Source organism: Aquarana catesbeiana, linkage group LG03, assembly GCF_042186555.1.
Source record: "Aquarana catesbeiana isolate 2022-GZ linkage group LG03, ASM4218655v1, whole genome shotgun sequence".
Taxonomy (NCBI): domain Eukaryota; kingdom Metazoa; phylum Chordata; class Amphibia; order Anura; family Ranidae; genus Aquarana; species Aquarana catesbeiana.
In genome coordinates, this window is record NC_133326.1 from 661,167,388 (window position 1) to 661,190,829 (window position 23,442).

Here is a 23,442-nt window from a genome sequence, read left to right on the forward strand (position 1 = left end):
CGTACAGGTGTGCTCCCGGAAGTAAAGTCCTCTTGGTACAGGTGTGCTCCCGGAAGTAACATTCATTCCGTACAGGTGTGCTCCCGGAAGTAAAGTCCTCTTAGTACAGGTGTGCTCCCGAAGTAACATTCATTCCGTACAGGTGTGCTCCCGGAAGTAAAGTCCTCTTAGTACAGGTGTGCTCCCGGAAGTAACATTCATTCCGTACAGGTGTGCTCCCGGAAGAGCCTTTCTGTCCTCCTCAGGTGGCTACGGATGTGACGGTGGGTGTCTCCAGGGGCTTCCCGGAAGCTGGTTACAGGTGTGAGGGCGGAGGGCGGGAGGGTGTCAGATGAAAAGCCGTGTGGGCGGAGCCGGCGAGTTTCGGGCAGGTGAGAAGAAGCCGTCTGGAATCGATACATTGATGGGCTGCGATAGGAGTTGATCTGTGACAGGTGAGAGGGGGGGGAGGGGAGGCACTACACGACCCAGGCAGGCACTGAGTGCCCGGATCTATGTCACCTGTCATGTGATCTGTCATAGGATGGTTCCCATCACACCTCTATGATGATCTCTCGTCCTCTCATATGATGATCACACCTGGGATTGGTGTCACTGATCAGATTGTATGAACAATCCATCTGTCCCATTGGCTGCTTCTCCCTCAGAAAATCACAGCGATGAGACGCGTCCAGCAGATCGTTTTGTTGACATCGATGTGATCGCCGCTCCATAGAGACGAGTGATCCGTCCACACAGAGAGATGTGCGCTGTGATCACACAGGATAGTAGGACACCGCCGCACATTATACACACGTAATCCCCGGGCTTCCCATGTGTGTGGGATGATCTTCTGTCTCTCATGTAGGAAATAATCGTAAATATTGCAGTGAATGAGCCCTAAAGCAGATCTCCATCCCATGTGACCTCTGTGCTCCTCCATACTGCAGAGGGCGGGGCTTCCTGTACTACCCAACCTCTCCAGGGGGAGGGGCCATGACACCCTGGGCTGACAGGAAGTGAAAAGAATAGTGACACCTGGGGCTTACAGGAGAATGATTGATCAATCCTCACCTTCCCCGTACCGGGGTATCCATCAATCCTCACCTCCCCCGTACCGGGGTATCCATCAATCCTCACCTCCCCCCGTACCGGGGTATCCATCAATCCTCACCTCCCCCGTACCGGGGTATCCATCAATCCTCACCTCCCCCCGTACCGGGGTATCCATCAATCCTCACCTCCCCCCGTACCGGGGTATCCATCAATCCTCACCTCCCCCCGTACCGGGGTATCCATCAATCCTCACCTCCCCCCGTACCGGGGTATCCATCAATCCTCACCTCCCCCCGTACCGGGGTATCCATCAATCCTCACCTCCCCCCGTACCGGGGTATCCATCAATCCTCACCTCCCCCCGTACCGGAGTATCCATCAATCCTCACCTCCCCCCGTACCGGGGTATCCATCAATCCTCACCTCCCCCCGTACCGGGGTATCCATCAATCCTCACCTCCCCCCGTACCGGGGTATCCATCAATCCTCACCTCCCCCCGTACCGGGGTATCCATCAATCCTCACCTCCCCCCGTACCGGGGTATCCATCAATCCTCCCCTCCCCCGTACCGGGGTATCCATCAATCCTCACCTCCATGTACGTGGCTATCTATCCATCAATCCTCACCTCCCCCATACCGGGGTATCCATCAATCCTCACCTCCTTGTACGTGGCTATCTGTCCATCAATCCTCAGCTCCCTGTATTGGGGTATCCATCAATCCTCCCCTCCCCCTTACCGGGGTATCATCAATCCTCACCTCCTTGTACGTGGCTATCTATCCATCAATCCTCACCTCCCCCATACCGGGGTATCCATCAATCCTCACCTCCTTGTACGTGGCTATCTATCCATCAATCCTCAGCTCCCTGTATTGGGGTATCATCCATCCCCATCTCCCCGTATTGGGGTTTCATCAATCCTCAGCTCCCTGTATTGGGGTATCATCAATCCTCAGCTCCCTGTATTGGGGTATCATCAATCCTCAGCTCCCCGTATTGGGGTATCATCAATCCTCAGCTCCCCGTATTGGGGTTTCATCAATCCCCAGCTCCCCGTATTGGGGTATCATCAATCCTCAGCTCCCCGTATTGGGGTTTCATCAATCCTCACCTCCCCGTATTGGGGTTTCATCAATCCATGTCCCAATAGCGATAATAGGAGTAATTCCCAGCCATGTAGAGGATGTTGGTGTTGAAGGTATCTCTTTACCTGGCGGTGCTCCTTCCGCCTTCCCATCTGTTATGAGCTCAGCCGACACGGATGACAGATTTCCTGTATAGAGAATAGAAAATGCAGATCTACAGCCTGAGCAGAAGGAATATACAGGACACATCAGGAGCTTTGGTCACTTTAGGTGTAGATCTGGGGTGTCAATCTCTATTGGTGGGTCACATCAGTATTCTGGTTGACCTGAAAGGGCCGGTTGTATCTGTAGGACTAGATGTCCAGAGCCCCCCCCCCCCTTTACATTAAATGTCAAGAGCGCCCCACTATCAGAAGTCATAGGTCCCCCCCACCCCCCCTTATATCATAGTGCAACTCCCCTCACCTTGTGCTGCTTCCGGGAAGAATTGGGGGGGGGGGAGCAGAGCTGGGAAGCAGATTGTGCAGGGTCTGGAGGAGGATCAGAGGAGGGCTGGAGTCAGCTGAATACTGAGACCAGGATGGGCAGAGAGGAGGGGGTGCTACGGCTGCACAGAGAGGTGCAGGATCTGTAGGAGGAATTCTGTCTTCCTCTCTGCTGCTGACATGGGGGCTGGGGGCAGAGACAAGCCTCTCTGCGGCTGCATGGAGGAGCGCAGGATCTGGTGGAGGAATTCTGTCCCCCCCCCACTCCCTGTGCTGCCAACTGCTGAAACGGGAGGCAGAGACTAACCTCTCCACAGCTGCATGGGGAAGCGCATGATCTGGTGGAGGAGTTCTGTCCTCTTTTTTGCTGAAAAGGGGGGGCAGAGACAAACCTCTCCATAGGTGCATGGAGGAATGCAGGATCTGGCAAGGGAGTTCTGTCCTCCTCTCTGCTGCTGACTGCTGAGACAGGGGTGCAGAGATGAAGCTCTCCACAGCTGCATGGGGGAGTGTGGGATCTGGTGGAGGAGTTCTGGGCTCCTCTCTTTTGCTGAGAAGGGGGGGGCAGAGACAAACCTCTTTGCAGGTGCATGGAGAAATGCAGGATCTGGTGAAGCAGTTCTGTCCTCCTCTCTGCTGCTGACTGCTGAGATGGGGGGCATAGACGAAGCTCTCTGCAGCTGCATGGGGGAGCATGGAATCTGGTGGAGGAGTTCTGTGCTCCTCTCTTCTACTGAGAAGGGGGGGCAGAGACAAACCTCTTTGCAGGTGCATGGAGGCATGCAGGATCTGGCGAAGGAGTTCTGTCCTCTTCCCTGCTGCTGAGACGGGGGTGGCAGAGGCAAAGCTCTCCTCAGCTGCATGGGGGCACATGGGATCTGGTGGAGGAATTCTGTCATCCTCTCTTCTGCTGATAACTGGGGGAGAGCAGATATGACCCTTTTTGCAGGAGAAATGCAGGATCTGGCGGAGGAGTTCTGTCCTCCTTCCTGCTGCTGACTGCTGAGATGGGAGCAGAGACGAAGCTCTCCACAGCTGCATGGGGGAGCACGGGATCTGGTGGAGGAGTTCTGTACTCCTCTCTTCTACTGAGAAGGGGGGGGAGCAGAGACAAACCTCTTTGTAGGTGCATGGAGGAATGCAGAATCTGGCAAAGGAGTTCTGTCCTCCTCCCTGCTGCTGAGACAGCGGGGCGCCAGAGACGAAGCTCTCTGCTGCATGGGGCGCGCGAGATCTGGTGGAGGAGTTCTGTCCTCCTCTCTTCTGCTGAGATGAGGGGGGTGCCACAGCTGCAGGAGAAGTGAAGTGGCCTGGTGTGCCGGATTCGGCCCGCAGCTCTTCAAGTCTAAATCTGGCCTTATAACAGTATAATTAAAAAATAGTCCAGAATTAGGCTTTATTTAGCCATTTGATAACAAGAAAAATAAATGGAAGGACAGTTGCAAGGCATAACCCATGATTGTACCAGAAATTTACCGCTAACCTAACACTATAATGTCTGTCCGTCTCTAGGCTCGGTGCACATAGATCTGTTTAGAGGGCTCTTTCCAGGCCCCGTGGAAGTGAAGATTGAGGCAGAGATTGGTCAAAGGTGTATTGTATAGTATGGCGGCATAGAGAACAATGGTCCATTGTGCAGTTACAGGTCCCCTGTCCTGTCATGATGAGGTAGGGGCAGGAGAAATGTCACATAAGATGAATGCTCCTATGGGATTTTTATTCACTGAACAGCAGCGGGGACACCGGCTTGTCATTGTCCAGGTCACTTTTGTAGTCTGGAAATGGTGGGGGTAGTCCCACACTACTGAGCGTCCATGAAAGCGATCGAATAGCTGTACAGCTAATCATATCCACTAGACCAGGGATACGCAATTAGCGGACCTCCAAGTCCCATCATGCCTCTGCCCCCGGCTGTCATGCTTGTGGCTGTCAGAGTCTTGCTATGCCTCACGGGACTTGTAGTTCTGCAACAGCTGGAGGTCCGCTAATTGCATATCCCTGGTCTAGACTGTCGGCTTGTCAGGTGTACTTCAATGTTTTAGGTGCCATTGAAAATGAATGGCATGGTTTGAGATTGCAGGCAGAATCGCAGTGAGTGTGTCCGAGATCCCACAGCGCCAAATGTGAACGGAGCTCAAAAACTGAACCTTTACTTTCTCTATCAGCTCAGCAGTTATTACCTTTTGTATAACTGGACCCTCCCTCCTAGATTGTAAGCTCTGATAAACAGGACCCCCTGATTCCTCCTGTATTGTAATTGTACTGTCTGCTTTCATTTTTTTAAAAAGCGCTGTGCAAACTGTTGGCCCTAATATACAGTTGTGCTCATAAGTTTACATACCCTGGCAACAAAAGTGAGTACACCCCTAAGTGAAAATGTCCAAATTGGGTCCAATATTTTGTGTGGCCACCATTATTTTCCAACACTACCTTAACCCTCTTGGGCATGGAGTTCACCAGAGCTTCACAGGCCACTGGAGTCCTCTTGATTACATCACAGAGCTGGTGGATGTTAGAGACCTTGCGCTCCTCCACCTTCTGTTTGAGGATGTCCCACAGATCCTCAATAGAGTTTAGGTCTGGAGACATGCTTGGCCAGTCCATCACCTTTACCCTCAGCTTCTTTATCAAGGCAGTGGTCATCTTGGAGGTTTGTTTGGGGTCGTTATGTTGGAATACTGCCCTGTGGCCCAGTCTCTGAAGGGAGGGGACCATGCTCTGCTTCAGTATGTCACAGTACATGTTGGCATTCATGGTTCCCTCAATGAACTGTAGCTCCCCAGTGCTTGCCACACTCATGCAGCCCCAGACCATGACACTCCCACCACCATGCTTGACTGTAGACAAGACACACTTGTCTTTGTACTCCTCACCTGGTTGCCGCCACACACGCTTGACACCATCTGAACCAAATACGTTTATCTTGGTCTCAGCAGACCACAGGACATGGTTCCAGTAATCCATGTCCTTAGTCTGCTTGTCTTCAGCAAACTGTTTGCGGGCTTTCTTGTACATCATCTTTAGAAGAGGTTTCCTTCTGAGACAACAGCCTTGCAGACCGATCTGATACAGTGTGCGGCGTATGGTCTGAGCACTGACAGGCTGACCCCCCACCCCTTCAACCTCTGCAGCAATGCTGGCAGCACTCATATGTCTATTTCCCAAAGACAACCTCTGGATATGACGCTGAGCACGTGCACTCAACTTCTTTGGTCGACCATGGTGAGGCCTGTTCTGAGTGGAACCTGTCCTGTTAAACCGCTGTATGGTCTTGGCCACTGAGCTGCAGCTCAGTTTCAGGGTCTCAGCAATCTTCTTATAGCCTAGGCCAGGGATATGCAATTAGCGGACTTCCAGATGTCGCAAAACTACAAGTCCCATTATGCCTCTGGGTGTCATGCTTGTGGCTGTCAGAGTCTTGCTTTGCCTCATGAGACTTGTAGTTCTGCAACAGCTGGAGGTCCGTTAATTGCATATCCCTGGCCTAGTCCATCTTTATGTAGAGCAACAATTCTTTTTTTCAGATCCTCAGAGAGTTCTTTGCCATGAGGTGCCATGTTGAACTTCCAGTGACCAGTATGAGAGAGCGAGAGCGATAACACCAAATTTAACACACCTGCTCCCCAGTCACACCTGAGACCTTGTAACACTAATGAGTCACATGACACCGGGGAGGGAAATTACTAATTGGGCCCAATTTGGACATTTTCACTTAGGGGTGTACTCACTTTTGTTGCCAGCGGTTTAGACATTAATGGCTGTGTGTTGAGTTATTTTGAGGGGACAGCAAATTTACACTGTTATACAAGCTGTACACTCACTACTTTACATTGTAGCAAAGTGTCATTTCTTCAGTGTTGTCACATTAAAAGATATATTGAAATAGTTATAAAAATGTGAGGGGTGTACTCACTTTTGTGAGATACTGTATGTATGTATATGTGTGTGTATATAATATACAGTATATTTACAAGCTATACCTAGGATCACGTGTTCTAAAGCATTAGTACTCAGTGATAAGATAACTTACATAAGCTTATCAAACTTCTATATACAGCAAAGAAGTGGAAAAGAATGATAGATTTCCTTTAAACTGGCAGGTTGTGCGCAGAGTTATTGTTTCACCTTCAAAGTGGAACTAAACCCATTGATTTAAAGGCTAAGTTCACTTTAAAAAAATTAAATAATAAATGCACTTATTTTTAATTTTTTTTGCAGTTAAAAAAAATATGCATTAATTTTTCTTAGGAGCCTGTGAAGCATTGCACCGGTGATCAGCAGGTCGCGGGTACAATGTCAGGCTCCTGCAGGCTGTCAGTGTAGCTGTTCTCTCATATCTCCAGTGTGGAGTTACTGATGTCCAGGAAGATCAGTGAACTACGACAGCGCTCACCAGCCCCCTCGCAGTTCATTGAGAATTACAAGCCGTTAACCACGGTGACAAACGGTGCTTGTAGTTCATTCAGAGAACTCTGTGAGTGATTGATGTGGCTGTGTGGGCCGAGCCCCGCACAGCCGCGCTGTTTTTGAATTGTGATAGCGGGTGCGGGGAGAGGATCCCCTGCCCGCTGCCACAATAAGCGACAGGTGCTTTAGTGATGTGTTTCTCGTTATTCCCTGAATATGGGTGTAAGATGTTCCTAAAGGTGACCTTCTTCTTTAAAGGTTTCCCAACATAGTTAAGTTCAAGGCATGCCGTATTTGATGACTGTCACAGTTGCTTGTGCTCCCAACCAAACCGTCAAGCCATCACATGGGTGGTGTCATAACTGATCACATGTGCAACACCATGGCAGTTGCAGATCAAACAGAGGCCAAGATGGCAGCTTCCAGAATACAAGGGTCTGGTTCTGCTTCAGGTGCCAGATAATGCCAGAGAATCCTTTAACCGCTTCCCGACCGCCTCACGACGATATATGTCGGCAGAAGGGCACGTACAGGCAGAATCGCGTACCTGTACGTTGCCCTTTAAGAGGCGGCTTGTGGGCGCGTGTGCGCACCCGCCAGGAGCTTCGTGAGGGTCCTGTGGATTTGGTGTCCGCGGGGAAACCCGCGATCGTCTCACAGAGAGGAAGAACGCGGAGATGCTGATGTAAACAAGCATTTCCCCGTTCTGCCTAGTGACACTGTCACTGATCACAGCTCCTTGTAATCGGGAGCGGTGATCAGTGATGTGTCACACATAGCCCCTCCCCCCCCACAGTTAGAAACGCTCCCTAGGACACACTTAACCCCTGCAGCACCCCCTCTTGGTTAACCCCTTCGCTGCCAGTCACATTTACACAGTAATCAGTAATGCATTTTTAATCGCACTGATTGCTGTATAAATGTGAATGGTCTCAAAATAGCGCCAAAAGTGTCTGATCTGTCCGCCATAATGTCGCAGTCACGATAATATTGATGATCGCCGCCATAACTAGTAAAAAAAAAAAAAAAATATTAATAAAAAGGCCATAAAATTATCCCTTATTTTGTAGACGCTATAACTTTTGCGCAAACCAATCAATAAACGCTTATTGCGGTTTTCTTTTTTTTTTTTTACCAAAAATATGTAGTAGAATACATATCGGCCTAAACTGAGGAAAAAAAACTTTTTTTATATATATATTTTCTGGGGATATTTATTATAGCGAAAAGTAAAAAATAATGCGTTTTTTTTTTTTTCAAAATTGTCGCTATTTTTTTGTTTATAGCGCAAAAAATAAAAACTGCAGAGGTGATCAAATACCACCAAAAAAAAAGCTCTACTTGTGGGGACAAAAAAGGACGTCAATTTTGTTTGGGAGCCACGTCGCACGGCCGCGCAATTGTCAGTTAAAGCGACGCAGCGCCGAATCGCAAAAAGTACTCTGGTCTTTGGCCAGCCAAATGGTCCGGGGCTGAAGTGGTTAAAGAAGAATTCCAGGTATAGATATTCTGTACATAGATAGATTGGTCTATCTTGGACCGGTGTAACTAAGTATATACCATACCCGGTCGATCCTTTGTGTTAGACCCTAAGCCCGGGTTCACACCATAACGGGCTGCGGATCGCACAGGAGCGCTGTGCGTCCCTGTTTTAGGGACGAATCAGGGCCGATTCTATGCCTGAATTCAGCCCTGAAACGGAGCCAAAGAAGCTCAGCGTTTTTGTGCAGTGCGCTCCGCAGCCGCCCCGGAGATATGTGAACCGGCTCCATAGGGAGCCAGTCACATTCTCCTGCTATGCGCACAAACGGAAACGCACATCTAGTTCGCATAGGTGTGAACCCGGGCTAAAAGAGCTGATTTACCCTGTGACCATGTAGTGGAATGAGGCATGGAAGTGTAGAATGCTGAGCCATGTAGTTCTACCAAAGTCTGAGAGCCTTGTGCCCCAGTCCAGATATACTTAAACTGGTCTGTCTGGGTGTGGTGGATGTTGCTGTAATTTCTATTTCTCAGATGAGTGACAACCAACTGTCCTTTAGTTCTTATTTGTATTACAAGTGCCTGTAATAAAGTCATACTTAATAGCTCCTCTCCTTTCTCAGCAGCTGTACCCGCCGGCTCAGTTAGAGAACGTCTGTCACCGATGGATCCTCTTATACTTCCACTACTGCTCACCACTGTCACCTACCTGTCCCTGGTCCTCGGTGAGTAATGCAGAGATTACAGATCATTACTTTACCGTCTTTCACTAACCTGGCCCTAAGCACTGTGTTGTTCCTTTGGACATCCATCTGTGCTGGGCATAACTTTCTCTCCCATGGCCGCCTGTGTGGCTGCAGTTCTGGAACCAGGGAACACTTGTACTTTTTTTTGTTTTGTTTTTTTCATTACTGGATCTGGTTCAGGAGGACCTGAAGTGCTTTTTAAAGATATAATATTATTATTATTATTATTATCATTATTGCTGATATTTGTTCTGCTTAGGGTATGGAACATAGAAGATGGGGGTGCATGCATGTCACTAGTAGGGATGGGCCGAACACCCCCCCTGTTCGGTTTGCAGCAGAACTCCCAAACAGGAGGAAAGTTCTAACCTGAAACGGTGAACCCCATTGAAGTCTATGGGAGCCAAACAGGAAAAATCTAAAGTGCCCATGTTAAAGGGTTATATGCAAGTAATTGGCTATAAAAGAGGTATGGGGGTCTGGGTACTGCCCTGGGGCACATGTATCAATGCAAACTTTTTGTTTTTAAAACAATTGTTTTTTCAGGAGCAGTGATTTTAATGATGCTTAAAGTGCAGCAATAAAAATGAAAAATTCCTTTAAATATAGAGCCTGGGGGTCCCCTTAGTCTACCTGTAAAGTGGCTCATCTGTACCATGTATATAACATGCTGCAGCAAAAATTACATTCCTAAAGAAAAAAAATTGGTCATAATAATAACATTTAAATTGACTTGCGATTGCAATTTCCGTCACCGGGTTATTTAAAAAAAAAAAAAATAAAGAGAGAAAAAAAACGGTGTTTATCCGAGCATGCAGCCTGGCAGGTCAGGAAAAGGGGGGGGGGGGGGGGGGCGTTGTGAGAACTGGGTTTTGGTTGTGGGGGTCTTGTGGGCATAGTACCCCTACCCATTCACCTAAAAAGTGTGTCAAAAAGTCATAAAAACAGTTTTTGACAAATCCTTTATTAAAAAAAAAAAAGTGTCCCCTTCATCTAAATCCACCGTCAATCGCGCCGCCTGCCACACCCGAAAAAGAAAACCTTCCGCCTTCATGGACGGCTGACCGCCAAATGCCTTCTCCGCTGGTTGACAGTTCTTACATAGGTAAGGGCCGGGCAACCTGGCGACGTTACCTGGTGGCACCGCCCTCCTTGTGATATCACGGACCGATGCATGCTGGGCCGCTGACATCACAGGGAGGCGACATCACCAGGTGACGTCGCAGGTGGCCCCACCTTATAGGTATTTGAGTAATGTCAAACGGTGGGCCAGCCAAACTGTAGGAGCGTACGCCGGGAGTGGACCTCTTTTGATTGTTTTCGGGTGCGACGGGCGTCGTGATTGATGATGGATCTAAATCGGGTGACATTGTTTTTTATTTTTTAATAGAGGAATGATCAAAAACTTGTTTACTGTCTCTTTATTAACTTTGTACACTTTTTTTGGTGAATGGGTAGGGTTACTATGTACCCCATATCTATTCACGTAGGGAGGTCCACCTTTAAAACTGACTGGAGGACCTGATTGGATTGCCCGTGTGAAAAGGGCCAAACTCTTGGCCTTGGCCTTGTAGTCCTGTAGACCTCCTATAGTCCTACAGACAACAGGAGGTAGGTGATTGTGGTTCCCAGGCATATCGGGGGCTTTTGTTCAAGCAGTGAGGAGATAAATAATATCAACATGGTCACGCCACACTCGTTGATTGACAGAAATCTATCAGCAGTGACTATAGAATTGTAATTCTGCCGCATGTCCAAATACAAGGACCTACAAGTGCTCTTCAAACCCACCCACATAGGAATGCTGGAGCAAGGCAGAAAGAGGTAGCCGTGGTCACATGACTGCTACTTTCTGTGTAATTTTAAGGTATTTGGATAATTATTTAAGATAAAGAATGAAGTGGGGAGGTGTGCAGAGGGTAATGTAAGCAGCCTGTGGCTTGTGGAATTAATCCTGGAACTGGTCATTAGACCGCTGCCATGGCCGTATGCATATATGTGACAGCGTGCTTTAACGCCACACTGCTATATATATATATATATATATATATATATATATATATATATATATATATATATATATATATATATATATATATATATATATATATATATATATATATATATATATATATACATACACATATATACACACACACGTGATGTAGCTGTTTTATACTGGGAGCACGCTCAGTGACCAAGTTATCGCCAACAGCTCCTAGTCACTATTTTTATTGGGAGCAAGAACATGAACCCAATATAAGGGATACTCGCCTGTCTGGCAGGATATGACTCCAGTCTTCACGCTCTTCTGGAGCCACGGCTGCCCCTGGAATTTCACGCTTCTAGGTGTGGGTTCCCTGCTGTGCGCAGTAGCTTCGGCTGTGGGATGCTATGTATCTAGAGCATTGGTCCTTTTTTTTTTTTTAAGACCAGTAAATTCTTCCAAAACCTTCTATATCCCAACAGTTAAAAAAAAAAAAAAAAAAAAAAAAAGTGTATACTCTCACAATAAAAGTACGGGAATTAAAAAAATGTCACACACAGGGTGCTGACTCGCTATGACTGGGTCCCTCAGACACGCTGCACACCCTAGTGGGCCTCAACAATTAAGCTAACTAGGGGGCGAAATGCATCTGAGGAACATCTCCTGCAGGTGGACAGCAGAGCTGAAAGCATCTTGCATTACTGGTTTAGTTTTGGTCACGACAAGTTGGCGTCATGTGTGCGATCGGTTGCCATTTTTTTTGTAGCCTATATAATCTGCACCTGACCATTACATGTCATATTGCCTGATATCAGTTCCTTTTTTTTTTTTTTTGTCTACAAATGAAAAATCTGTATTGAAATGCTGAAAGACTCTGGATGAGGTTGGGCCCCACTGAAGGGCACATGGAGGTTCTGGATGGATTAGAAGACTTGGTCACCCTGTAGGGAATGAGGTTTGGAGACTTGAGGACCCTTCGGGGGCTAGGAGACACTGTTGGAAGTTGGGGGGGGGGGGGGGGGGGCTCTACAGCAGACTGGCTGGCACTGGGGCTAGGTTGTGGGTTGGTGTGGGAGCTGGGGGCTCTCAGGGGGCCTGGGGGCACTATGGGGGGGTTGTGGGCATTACAGGCAATTATAGGAGATCAGGAGCACTATGGGAGCTGGGAGATCTGCAGCGGACGCCCAGGAGGACAGAAGGTAAGACCTGGCATTGGCCACAGCCTGGTGGTTGAGAACTGACCTAGAGGATACAGTAGTGAGGTGACCTAGAGTGTACAGTAGTGAGGTAACAGTTGGCAGGTGTACCCACAGTGGTTGACCAGCCATAATGACACGCATAGAAGTGTTGAAAGCCAACAGCGGCTGTAGCTCCTGAAAAGAACAAATATTGGAGTTGCCGCCACCCAGACATGTACATATAACAAGTACTCTTGTACAGGAATTGGAGGCTATTGGGATGTCTCGGTCTTGTCTCTCCTCTTGGTGGTTTCTGTATAATGGAAGGTTTGAAGAGTAATTTATACATGAGTCATTTCAGGGGAGGAGGACTGTAACCCTTCCCCTGCCTCTGTGTGTAGGAGTTTTAATAAAATCACAGTTGTGTAATCTCCAAATGTGGGTGTTGCATACATTTGGCTTCATCGATTCGTGACGATCTTTAGATTTTATTGTGCTTTTAAAGTGAACCTGACCTACCTTAAAAAGTTTCTAGCAGTGAAACAGTGCTGAAGTGCTGCAACGCGTGATGTCCTTCATATTGGTCTCTATGGAGCCCCTTAATGCACACTGTGAGATTCTCACAGTGTGCATTCGAAGCTGCAGCAAGTCATATAGAGCCCACCTCATTTCCTGGCTGGTGGATACCCACTAGCCCCATCCTTCTCAGCTTTACTGTCCCTGGCTTACCTCATTCATTCATTCATTGCATTTCAGTTCTTGCAACCATGGAGGCTCAGTGTCACATGTGGGTGTTACATAGGATGGTCTGCGTGCAGATACAGCCTGTCTAGGAGTGTCCACTCCTCCAGAATGACATCCATCTATCAAGTGGCCATATGTGGGCAATTTTATGCCCCTTTCATTCATGGGATTTTTTTTTTAGTTCTTACAATCATGGAGGCTGAGCACTACATGTCACCTAGAGCAGCCTGCTTAGAAATGTTCACTCCTCCAGACCATCAAGGCATTTTGATATTTGCATAAATTCTCCCAAGACCCATCCTACTGCCTGTATCAGGTCTGAGGGCTCTTGAGAAAAGTACTGAGGCGGGTGCTGTGAGGTTTTCAGGAAGTTATGTACAGCAGCATTCGCCAACCACTGATGGTGCGCAAGATAATTTTGGTGGTCCCCAGGGGATTCTGCCAAAAATCATCATTGCGGCTGCTGTAATACCGCTCAATATTGTTTCCAGTGTTATTGATGTGCACTGATACTCGATGCCTCCTCTGTAGTTCCTGTGAACTCAGAGGGAGGCGCTGGTAGTAGTGCAGAGAGTGGGAGGTGAAGAAGGAGGGGACTTTCAATGGCAGCGCTGATCAGACTGTGGGAGGGAGCACTGAGCTCAAGCACATAGCTGGATAAGGAGGCGAGATCCAATAATGAGTCTGTGTAAGGTGGCAATGTGATGCAGAGTGCGGCTGGGGGAATCAGAGAGCTGGAGAATTGTGTGTATAAGGCAGCAGTGTGATCCAATGGGGTGAGGGGCAAAGAGCCGGAGAATTATGTGTATAGGGCAGTAGTTTGATCCAGGGGGAGGGGGGCAGAGAATCGGAGCATTGTGTGTGTATAAGGCAGCAGTGTGATCCAGGGGGAGGGGGGACAGATAGTCGGAGCATTGTGTGTGTGTATAAGGCAGCAGTGTGATCCGGGGGGAGGGGGCAGAGAGCTGGAGCATTTTGTGTATAAGGCAGCAGTGTGATCCAGGGGGAGGGGGCAGAGAGCCAGAGCATTGTTTGTGTGTATAAGGCAGTAGTGTGATCCAGGGGAAGGGGGCAGAGAGCCGGAGCATTGTTTGTGTGTATAAGGCAGCAGTGTGATCCAGGGGGAGGGGGGCAGAGAGCTGGAGCTTAGTGTGTATAAGGCAGCAGTGTGATCCAGAGGGAGGGGGGCAGAGAGCCAGAGCATTGTTTGTGTGTATAAGGCAGCAGTGTGATCCAGGGGGAGGGGGGCAGAGAGCTGGAGCTTAGTGTGTATAAGGCAGCAGTGTGATCCAGAGGGAGGGGGGCAGAGAGCCAGAGCATTGTGTGTATAAGGCAGCAGTGTGATCCAGGGAGAGGGGGGGCAGAGAGCTGGAGCATTGTGCGTATAAGGCCGCAATGTGATCCAGAGGGAGGGGGGCAGAGAGCCAGAGCATTGTGTGTATAAGGCAGCAGTGTGATCCAGGGGGAGGGGCGCAGAGAGCAGGGGCATTGTGTGTATAAGGCAGCAGTGTGATCCAGGGGGAGGGGGGCAGAGAGCTGGAGCTTAGTGTGTATAAGGCAGCAATGTGATCCAGAGGGAGGGGGGCAGAGAGCCAGAGCATTGTGTGTATAAGGCAGCAGTGTGATCCAGGGGGAGGGGCGCAGAGAGCCAGAGCATTGTGTGTATATGGCCGCAGTGTGATGGGGGGGGGCAGAGAGCCAGAGCATTGTGTGTATAAGGCAGCAGTGTGATCCAGGGGGAGGGGCGCAGAGAGCAGGGGCATTGTGTGTATAAGGCAGCAGTGTGATCTAGGGGGAGGGGGGCAGAGAGTTGGAGCATTGTGTGTGTATAAAGCATGTAAAATTCATGTTGTTGGTCTACGGGATTCAAAATTGTGGCTTTAGTGGTCTGTGAGGTCGGAAAGGTTGGCAACCACTGATGTACAGCACCCTGCTGGCTCCTCCCACCTGCCGTGATCTGCCTGCGTTGCATAGAGAAGCACTGAGACTGTGACGTCGCTGGGTCTAAAATAAGTGTATGTAATGAAAACAGAAACCTGTATCTAAGACGGTCATCAGCACAAGGACGTAGGTGAACCAGGGAAGTCAAAAGGTAAGCAGATAAAACTTCAGCTTGAAAAGCGTTTTAGGCCAGGTTTGTTTTTACTGATCTGTAATGATGCAGGAACTGCTGGAAGGGAGGGTGATAAAGGAGGAAATGCTTTATTTGTTTGTTCTGATGATGAGATCCTGAGTCATTTTGGAAGTGTCCTATTTTGGAAACCTGTCATCAGAATAATACTGATCTCCATATAATAGAGATGGCTGCCTGGGGGATGTATTGATCCATTTACTGCAGTGTTCTCCGATCGCTGTCATTGAGGAAGTATGCAAATCAGGAGCTCTGGGTTGTGTGATTTGCATGCTTGTTCCTTGTCAGTGTTTTGGAAAGCCCAGAAACCAGCGATGGAGTCCCAATGATTTCAGAGGCTCCCCAAATGGAGGGTCCCGATCAGGGTAGATTTGATTTAAATTGCTGTACATATACTGCGACAAGGCGGCTCTGTTGGTGATTTTGTTCAATAGTCACTGGAGGGGGGGGGGGGGGGGTGTAACGTACGTGTGCATCGCTGGAGGCACGATTGCACGCTGATTGGCCACAGGGGGAGCCAATCACCAGGCCCGGCGGATGTGATGTCCACCAGCCACCCGCGATCCCTCCCCACAGAGACAGTATGGTAGTCTGCCCATGTAAACAAGCAGACCGCCCTGCTGTCAGGAATGGACACTGTGAGCTAGGGTTCCTGCTAATCAGGAACACAAATCAGTGTCCATACAGTGAGCCCCCCCGCCCCCCCTCCCACAGTAAGAAAGCACAATTAGAGAATACACTTAACCCTTTGATAGCCCCTGATGTTAACCCCTTGCCTGCCAGTGTCATTTATACAGTAACAGTGCATATTTTTAGCACTGATCATTGTAATAATGTCACTGCTTCCCAAAAAAGTGTCAGGTGTCCGATTTGTGCACCGCAATGTCGCAGTCCCGCTAAAAATTGCTCATCACTGCCATTACAAGTAAGAAAAAAATTTAAAAATGCCATAAATATATCACCTATTTTGTAGACGCTATAACTTTTGTGCAAACCAATCAATATACGCTTATTGGGGTGTTATGTTTAGTAAAAAAAAAAAAAATGTAGCAGAATACATATTAAATCGGTGATGGCGAACCTTGGCACTCCGGATGTTTTAGAAATGCTACTCTGCAGTGTAGATGAGCATCATGGGAAATGTAGTTCCAAAACATCTGGGGTGCCAAGGTTCACCATCACTGGCCTGAATTGATGAAGAAATGTATTTTCCTATATACAGGGGGTCCCCTACTTACAAACATCCGACTTACAAACGACTCCTACTTACAAACGGAAGGAGACAACAGGAAGTGAGAGCAAATCTACCCCTAGGAAGGGAAATTCACTCCTGTAAGAGTTAATATGGGTAAAAGGTGTCTCCACTGATGCTTTATCACCTATCCTTATTTCCCTATTAACCCCAAATTTTCAAAATCCAATTGTCATTGGGACAGAAAGTGAGGTGAAATCTTCTGAAGAGGAGCACAGACAGCAAAACAAATGTTACAGGGGTGATAACCCTTCCCTATGCTATCTAAAAAACTTAAAAATAGATTTTTTGGCTGGAGCTACACTTAAAAAATGTACCTGTTCCGACTTACAAACAAATTCAACTTAAGAACAAACCTACAGTCCCTGTCTTGTTTGTAACCCGGGGACCCCCTGTATATTCCTAGATTGTAAGCTCTACCGAGCAGGGCCCTCTGATTCCTCTTGTATTGTACTTGTACTGTCTGCCCTAATGTTGTAAAGCACTGCGTAAACTGTCGGCGCTATATAAATCCTGTATAATAATAATAATATAATCTCTCTCTATCCTGTCTGCAAGACCTTTCACTGGGAAGACTGGCGGATTATATATATATATATATATATATATATATATATATATATATATATATATATATATATATAATTCTTTTTTTTTTTTTTTTTTTTTTTTAAACTGTCGGTTTTTCGTTTCTAGCGCAAGAAATTAAAACTGCAGAGGTGATCAAGAAAGCTCTATTTGTGGGGAAAGAAAAGACATCAATTTTATTTGGGTACATCGTCGCGCAATTGTCAAAGTAACGCAGTGCCGTATCGCAAAAAAAGGCCTGGTCATTAAGGGGGGTAAAACATTTCGGGGTTGAAGTGATTAAGGCACGGTTAGACCCTTTTCAGAGCGGAGAAGTGACCTGTATTCCGGATCCTGTAGTCGGTAGTAGGATCGGCTCCTGTAGGGATTTATTTCTGAGCAGTGATGAGCGGAGTGTTGGGAAATGTGTTTTTTAAGTGTCAGATGGTTTATTATTAATGAACATAAACCAGTCCGCCAGTCTTCCCGCTGAAAGGCTCTGCAGACAGGATTCCACAAGGGATGGGCTGCCAAGCTCCTAGTGGGCCTATATAAAGCATGGCGCAGGCTGCCACTAAATGACCTCTCTATATACCTGACCCATCCGGGTGTTAGAAGAGGACATAGAGAGAGCTCAGGACCCGGGCTTGGGATTCGGTATTCATTAATTAAAACCTGCTTAGAGGGAAGAGACGGTGTGATCCGCAGAAGCTATTCACAGTCTTAGTCTTAATCCAGGACTAAAGAACATTGTGGGGGTGGAGGACACATTCTTCAGCTTGCTGAAGTCATTGTAAAAGCTTACATGATATAGTATGGTGATCAGTACACACTGCACTGACGTCCAGCCAACACTGCAGCCAAGCACAACCTATCACAGGGGGGGGGGATTTTATAAAACTGAAGAGTGCAAAAAAATCTGGTGCAGCTGTGCATGGTAGCCAATCGGCTTCTAACTTCAGCTTGCTCAGTTAGCCCTGGTTCACATTGATGCGATTTGACAAATCGGTGGCAATTGCCGGCAATGGTACTGTCCAAATCGGTGTGACGCCACATTTGCAGCACTGTACCGATTCCCAAAAGTCGTTTCTGTACTACTTTTGGCGATTTCGGGATGTGACTGATTTTTTTTTTTTTTTTTCCCCGTTGACATCTGTGCCAGGGGGGATTTGATTTAAATCACTAATAAAAAGGCTTGATTTAAATCATAATTTTTAAAGAGCGCCTGTCATCTCTATCCCACAGAGGCTCCTCCTCTGACCCGCTGTTGACTCACCGACAGTCCTATTCACTTTAATGGGACGGCTGGTGATGCGGCAGTGACGCAACAAGGTGAGGGACGTGGCGGCAGCAGGTGAGTGGATGCCCGTTAACAGGCGCTGCCATGATGGATCTGAAATGACAGGTGCTCTTCAAATGTAAGGACTTCTTCTTGCTGGTAGTTAGAATCTTTAATATTTGAAAACAAAATGAAGGTTTCCTATTTAGAATAATAAGCTTTCAGGTTAGTAAAAACGGCGATATCAGAACTGATTCAATCATACAGTTTGTAGTGTACATATATTTGCAAAACAATGGGATAAAGGAATATTCCTGAACTTTGTTTTATCTCATGGGTACTATGACATTGTGTGAATGCATCAATGCAGTGCATGTTTTCTCAGCTTGCAGAGCTTGGATTCATTGAATGAGTTTACCAAAAATGTAAATATTTCAGAATATACAGCCTCATGTCACATAACCAAGCTCCATTTTATGCAGAATAAACTAAATTACATAGTAGGTGAGGTTGAAAAAAGACACAAGTCCATCAAGTCCAACCTATGTGTGATTATATGTCAGTATTACATTATATATCCCTGTATGTTGCGGTCATTCAGGTGCTTATCTAATAGTTTTTTTAAACTATCAATGCTCCCCACTGAGACCACCGCCTGTGGAAGGGAATTCCACATCCTTGCCGCTCTTACAGTAAAGAACCCTCTACGTAGTTTAAGGTTAAACCTCCTTTTCTTCTAATTTTAATGAGTGGCCACAAGTCTTGTTAAACTCTCTTCTGCGAAAAAGTTTTATCCCTATTGTGGGGTCACCAGTACGGTATTTGTAAATTTAAATCATATCCCCTCTCAAGCGTCTCTTCTCCAGAGAGAATAAGTTCAGTGTTCCCAACCTTTCCTCATAACTAATATCCTCCAGACCCTTTATTAGCTTTGTTGCCCTTCTTTGTACTCGCTCCAATTCCAGTACATCCCTCCTGAGGACTGGTGCCCAGAACTGGACAGCATACTCCAGGTGCGGGCGGACCAGAGTCTTGTAGAGCGGGAGAATTATCGTTTTATCTCTGGAGTTGATCCCCTTTTAATGCCAATATTCTGTTTGCTTTATTAGCAGCAGCTTGGCATTGCATGCCATTGCTGAGCCTATCATCCACTAGGACCCCCAGGTCCTTCTCCATCCTAGATTCCCCCAGAGGTTCTCCCCCTATAAATTATTAATGTATCTTAAATAGAAAACTATCTTTAGATGAACTTTTACTCCAGAAGAATTTTATTAAAATAAATTTGATACAAATCAAAAAAATCAGCTATAAAAAAATCATTAATTTATATTCAGCCTGATCTGTGCAGAAACCCGCACAGATGTCTCTGTAATCGCCCCTGAAATGGGGACTGACATGTGGGAATGAAATCGCACAAGTTCAGCTGAACTCACAGGATTTAATTCCCGCAGTCGGTGTGAACCAGGGCTTAAACTTTGACAATAAAACCTGGAACCCAATTGGTTTCTATGCACAGCTGCACCAGATTTTTCACTCTTTAGTAAATCAACCCCACCATCACTTCCAGCGCTCAGAAGTCCACCAGAGATAAAGAGTGCACAAATCACAACTGGTGGGATAACCTCTGTCAGAAAATCAGCCCTACTCAGATTGGGGAATCCAGTAAAAGCTACCAAAAAAAAAAAAAAAAAACTCGCAGGAGGCACCAAATGCCAGAGATTTGTTAAAAAAACAAAACTATAGACTAAATGGGTAGAAGAAATGAAGGAATTAAAACCAAAGGGCATAATCCAATGCAGGTATTGCGTAATCTAACAAACCATGCCGTTATGCTGGTGAACTGACGTGTTTCGGGGTTGCACCCCCATTCTTCAGAGCTAAGCTATCCTGCAAAAACCAAAGGAATAATATATATGTGCTTTAATAGTAGGATTGTCCCGATACAGAGCATTTACACGAGTACTTTTACTCGCACAAATGCTCCTGATGCCAGATCCGATACCTGGTCGGCGGGCGGAGTCGGCGGAATGGAGAGCGAGTGAACTAGCTAGGTAAGCTGTCAGGGGTGCAGCCGTATCAGGATCAGTGACCAGAGCCATCACATTGGGTCGCTGTCAGCGGCTGAACATCCCGACGTCCATCTTGGTACACCCTGCACTCGGCTGTAGTTAGCCAGCAGTGGACATCTTGTTACACCCAGCCCATAGAGTTCAGGCTGGGTGTAATAAGATGTCTGCTGCTGCTTACTGCGGCCGAGTGCAGGGTGTACCAAGATGGATGTTGCAGCATAGCATTTCAAAATAAATTCTTTCCCCATGTCATTTATTGCTGCATTTCAGTGCCAGCCACCTGTCAGCGCCCATCAGTGCCATCTATCAGTGCCCATAAATACCGCCTGTCAGTGCCCATAAGTGCCGCCCATCAGTGCCATCTATCATTGCCCATCAGTGCCATCCATCAGTGCCCATAAGTGCCGCTTATCAGTGCCAGCCACCTGTCAGTGCCACCTAACAGTGCCCATAAGTGCCACCTATCCGTGCTATCAGTGCCACCTATTAGTCCCCATCAGTCAGTGCCATCTATCAGTCCCCATCAGTCAGTGCCATCTATCAGTGCCAGCCATCAGTCAGTCCCACCTATCAGTGCCCATCAGTCAAACTGTCACATGACATTAAAAAAAAGTATCGGTAATCGGTATCGGCGAGTACTTGGAAAAAAAGTATCGGTACTTGTACTCGGTCTTAAAAAAGCGGTATTGGGACAACCCTATTTAATAGACCTCTGCCCAGCCCACAAGGGGGTGGGAATGAAGTCTCAAAAAACAAGAATGTAGACTAAATGGGTAGAAGAAATGAAGGCATTAAAACCAAGGGGCATAATCCAATGCAGGTATTGCGCAACCTAACAAACAATGGCTTCATGTTGGTGATCTGACGTGTTTCGGGGGGTACACCTCCTTCTTTAGAACTAAGCTATCCAGCAAACACCAATGGGAGAATGTATATGTGCTTTGGAGTTGTAGTAAAACGCTTTTTTTTTTTTTTTTAACTTGCAAGGCAATGTCATAATGTGCTAGTATGCTTCGCATACTAGCACATTATGTGAAACTTGCCTTCAGACGAATCCCTTCAGCGGCGATCTGTCACCACTGAAAGAGCTTCCACCTTCACCCGTTCTTCCTTCCGGGTTTGCGGACTCTGGCTGTGTGAGTGGCTGGAGCCCCAACGACGTCATATTTATGGCACAGGACCCTGAAGGAACAGCACGGTTATGCCGCATGCGCTGGTGATGCATGTACAGTAAATATCCTAAACGGAGCACATTTAGGAGATATTTACAGTACCTATAGGTATGCCTTCATATAGGCTTACGTAATAGGTAAAAATCATACATGGGAGTTTACTCCCTCTTTAATAGTCCTCTGTACAGCCCACAAGGGGGCAGGATTGAAGTCACAGACCGGGTCAAAGGTTGGCACAAATGGTGCCCACACTGACTAGTAAAAACCTACAGCGGCCATCACTCCTGATGTTGTAGAAAGCAGGAGTGATTATGTGTGGAATTGCGGACATCTTTTATTTGTGTTCATGCTTCATGTCTTTTTGTATAGTTGGAATTCTTAATGGGATTGTCTGGTGAACACCCCGAGTATCCAGTTGCCGACCACACACAGTACATTTACTGGGCCGACTGCACAGAATCATGTATATATTTCCAAGTAGGGGGCAGACGCCTGCCCATGCTGTGCTGTGATTCTTCACAGCACATGCCGATCACCGGGTCATGGCCAGTGATTGACCGCCAGTGATCGGCTCTGAGCTTCCCTGAACACAGCTCTGTGAATGTAAACAACACAGAGCTATGTTCAGGGGCAGGGATCTAGTTGTTTGTTCATTCCCTGCTAAGCAACTAGAGCCCCAGTAAAAGCAGCACACAGTACACACATAAACACTCGTCAGACACACATTTAACCCTTTGATCACCCTAGATCAGTGATAGGGAACCTTGGCGCCCCAGATGTTTTATACTACATTTCCCATGATGCTTGTGCACCCTGCAGTGTAGTGGAGCATCGTGGGAAATGTAGTTTAAAAACATCTGGGGTGCCAAGGTTCGCCATCACTGACCTAGATGTTAACCTCTTCCGGCCCAGTGTCATTACTACAGTGACAGTGCATATCATTAGCCCTGATCACCGTATTAATGTCACTGGTGATGTCAGTGGCAGTTCGTTCCCACAAAATGTCTGTTAGTGTCAGATTGTGTGCCGTCCTGCTATAAGTCGCTGACCGTTACTAGTATAACAATAAATAAATAAAAATTCCAGTATATACAGTGGATATAAAAGTCTACACACCCCTGTTTAAAATGTCAGGTTTATGTGATGTAAAAAAAATGATACAAAGATAAAATATTTCAGAACTTTTTCCACCTTTTTTTTAACGTGACCTATAAACTGTACAACTCGGTTGAACAACAATCTGAAATCTTTTAGGTGGAGGGAAGTAAAAATGTAAAAAATAAAATAATATGGTTGCATAAATGTGCACACCCTTAAACGAATACTTTGTTGAAGCACCTTTTGATTTTGTTACCACTCAGTCTTTTTTGGGTATGAGTCTATCAGCATGGCACATCTTGACTTGGCAATATTTGTCCACTCATCTCTGCAAAAACACTCCAAATCTGTCAGATTGCGAGGACATCTCCTGTGCACAGCCCTCTTCAGATCACCCCACAGATTTTCAATCGGATTCAGGTCTGGGCTCTGGCTGGGCCATTCCAAAACTTTATTCTTCTTGTGAAGCCATTCCTTTGTTGATTTGGATGTATGCTTTGGGTCGTTGTCATTCTGAAAGATGAAGGAAGTTCCTCTTCATGTTCAGCTTTCTAGCAGAAACCTGAAGGTTTTGTGCCAATATTGACTGGTATTTGGAACTGTCCATAATTCCCTTTACCTTGACTGAGGCTCCTGTTCCAGCTGAAGAAAAACAGCCCCAATGCATGATGCTGCCACCATCATGCTTCACGGTGGGTATGGTGTACTTTTGGTGATGTGCA

At 46.9% G+C, this 23,442-nt stretch overlaps 1 protein-coding gene across 2 annotated transcripts in view; it reads left to right on the plus strand.

Annotated features, from left to right (window-relative positions):
- The first annotated feature begins 271 nt into the window (after positions 1-271).
- Positions 272-23,442, plus strand: part of CRB3 (crumbs cell polarity complex component 3) — a 56,617-nt gene continuing 33,446 nt past the window's right edge. Inside the window, exons 1-2 of one of the 2 annotated variants that reach the window (XM_073622806.1) lie at positions 272-371; positions 9,121-9,222. In XM_073622806.1, coding sequence (XP_073478907.1) covers positions 332-371; positions 9,121-9,222 — 142 coding nt within the window. In that variant the 5' untranslated portion in view covers positions 272-331. The remainder of the gene's footprint in view (positions 372-9,120; positions 9,223-23,442) is intronic. The other variant, XM_073622807.1, reaches the window with a different exon arrangement.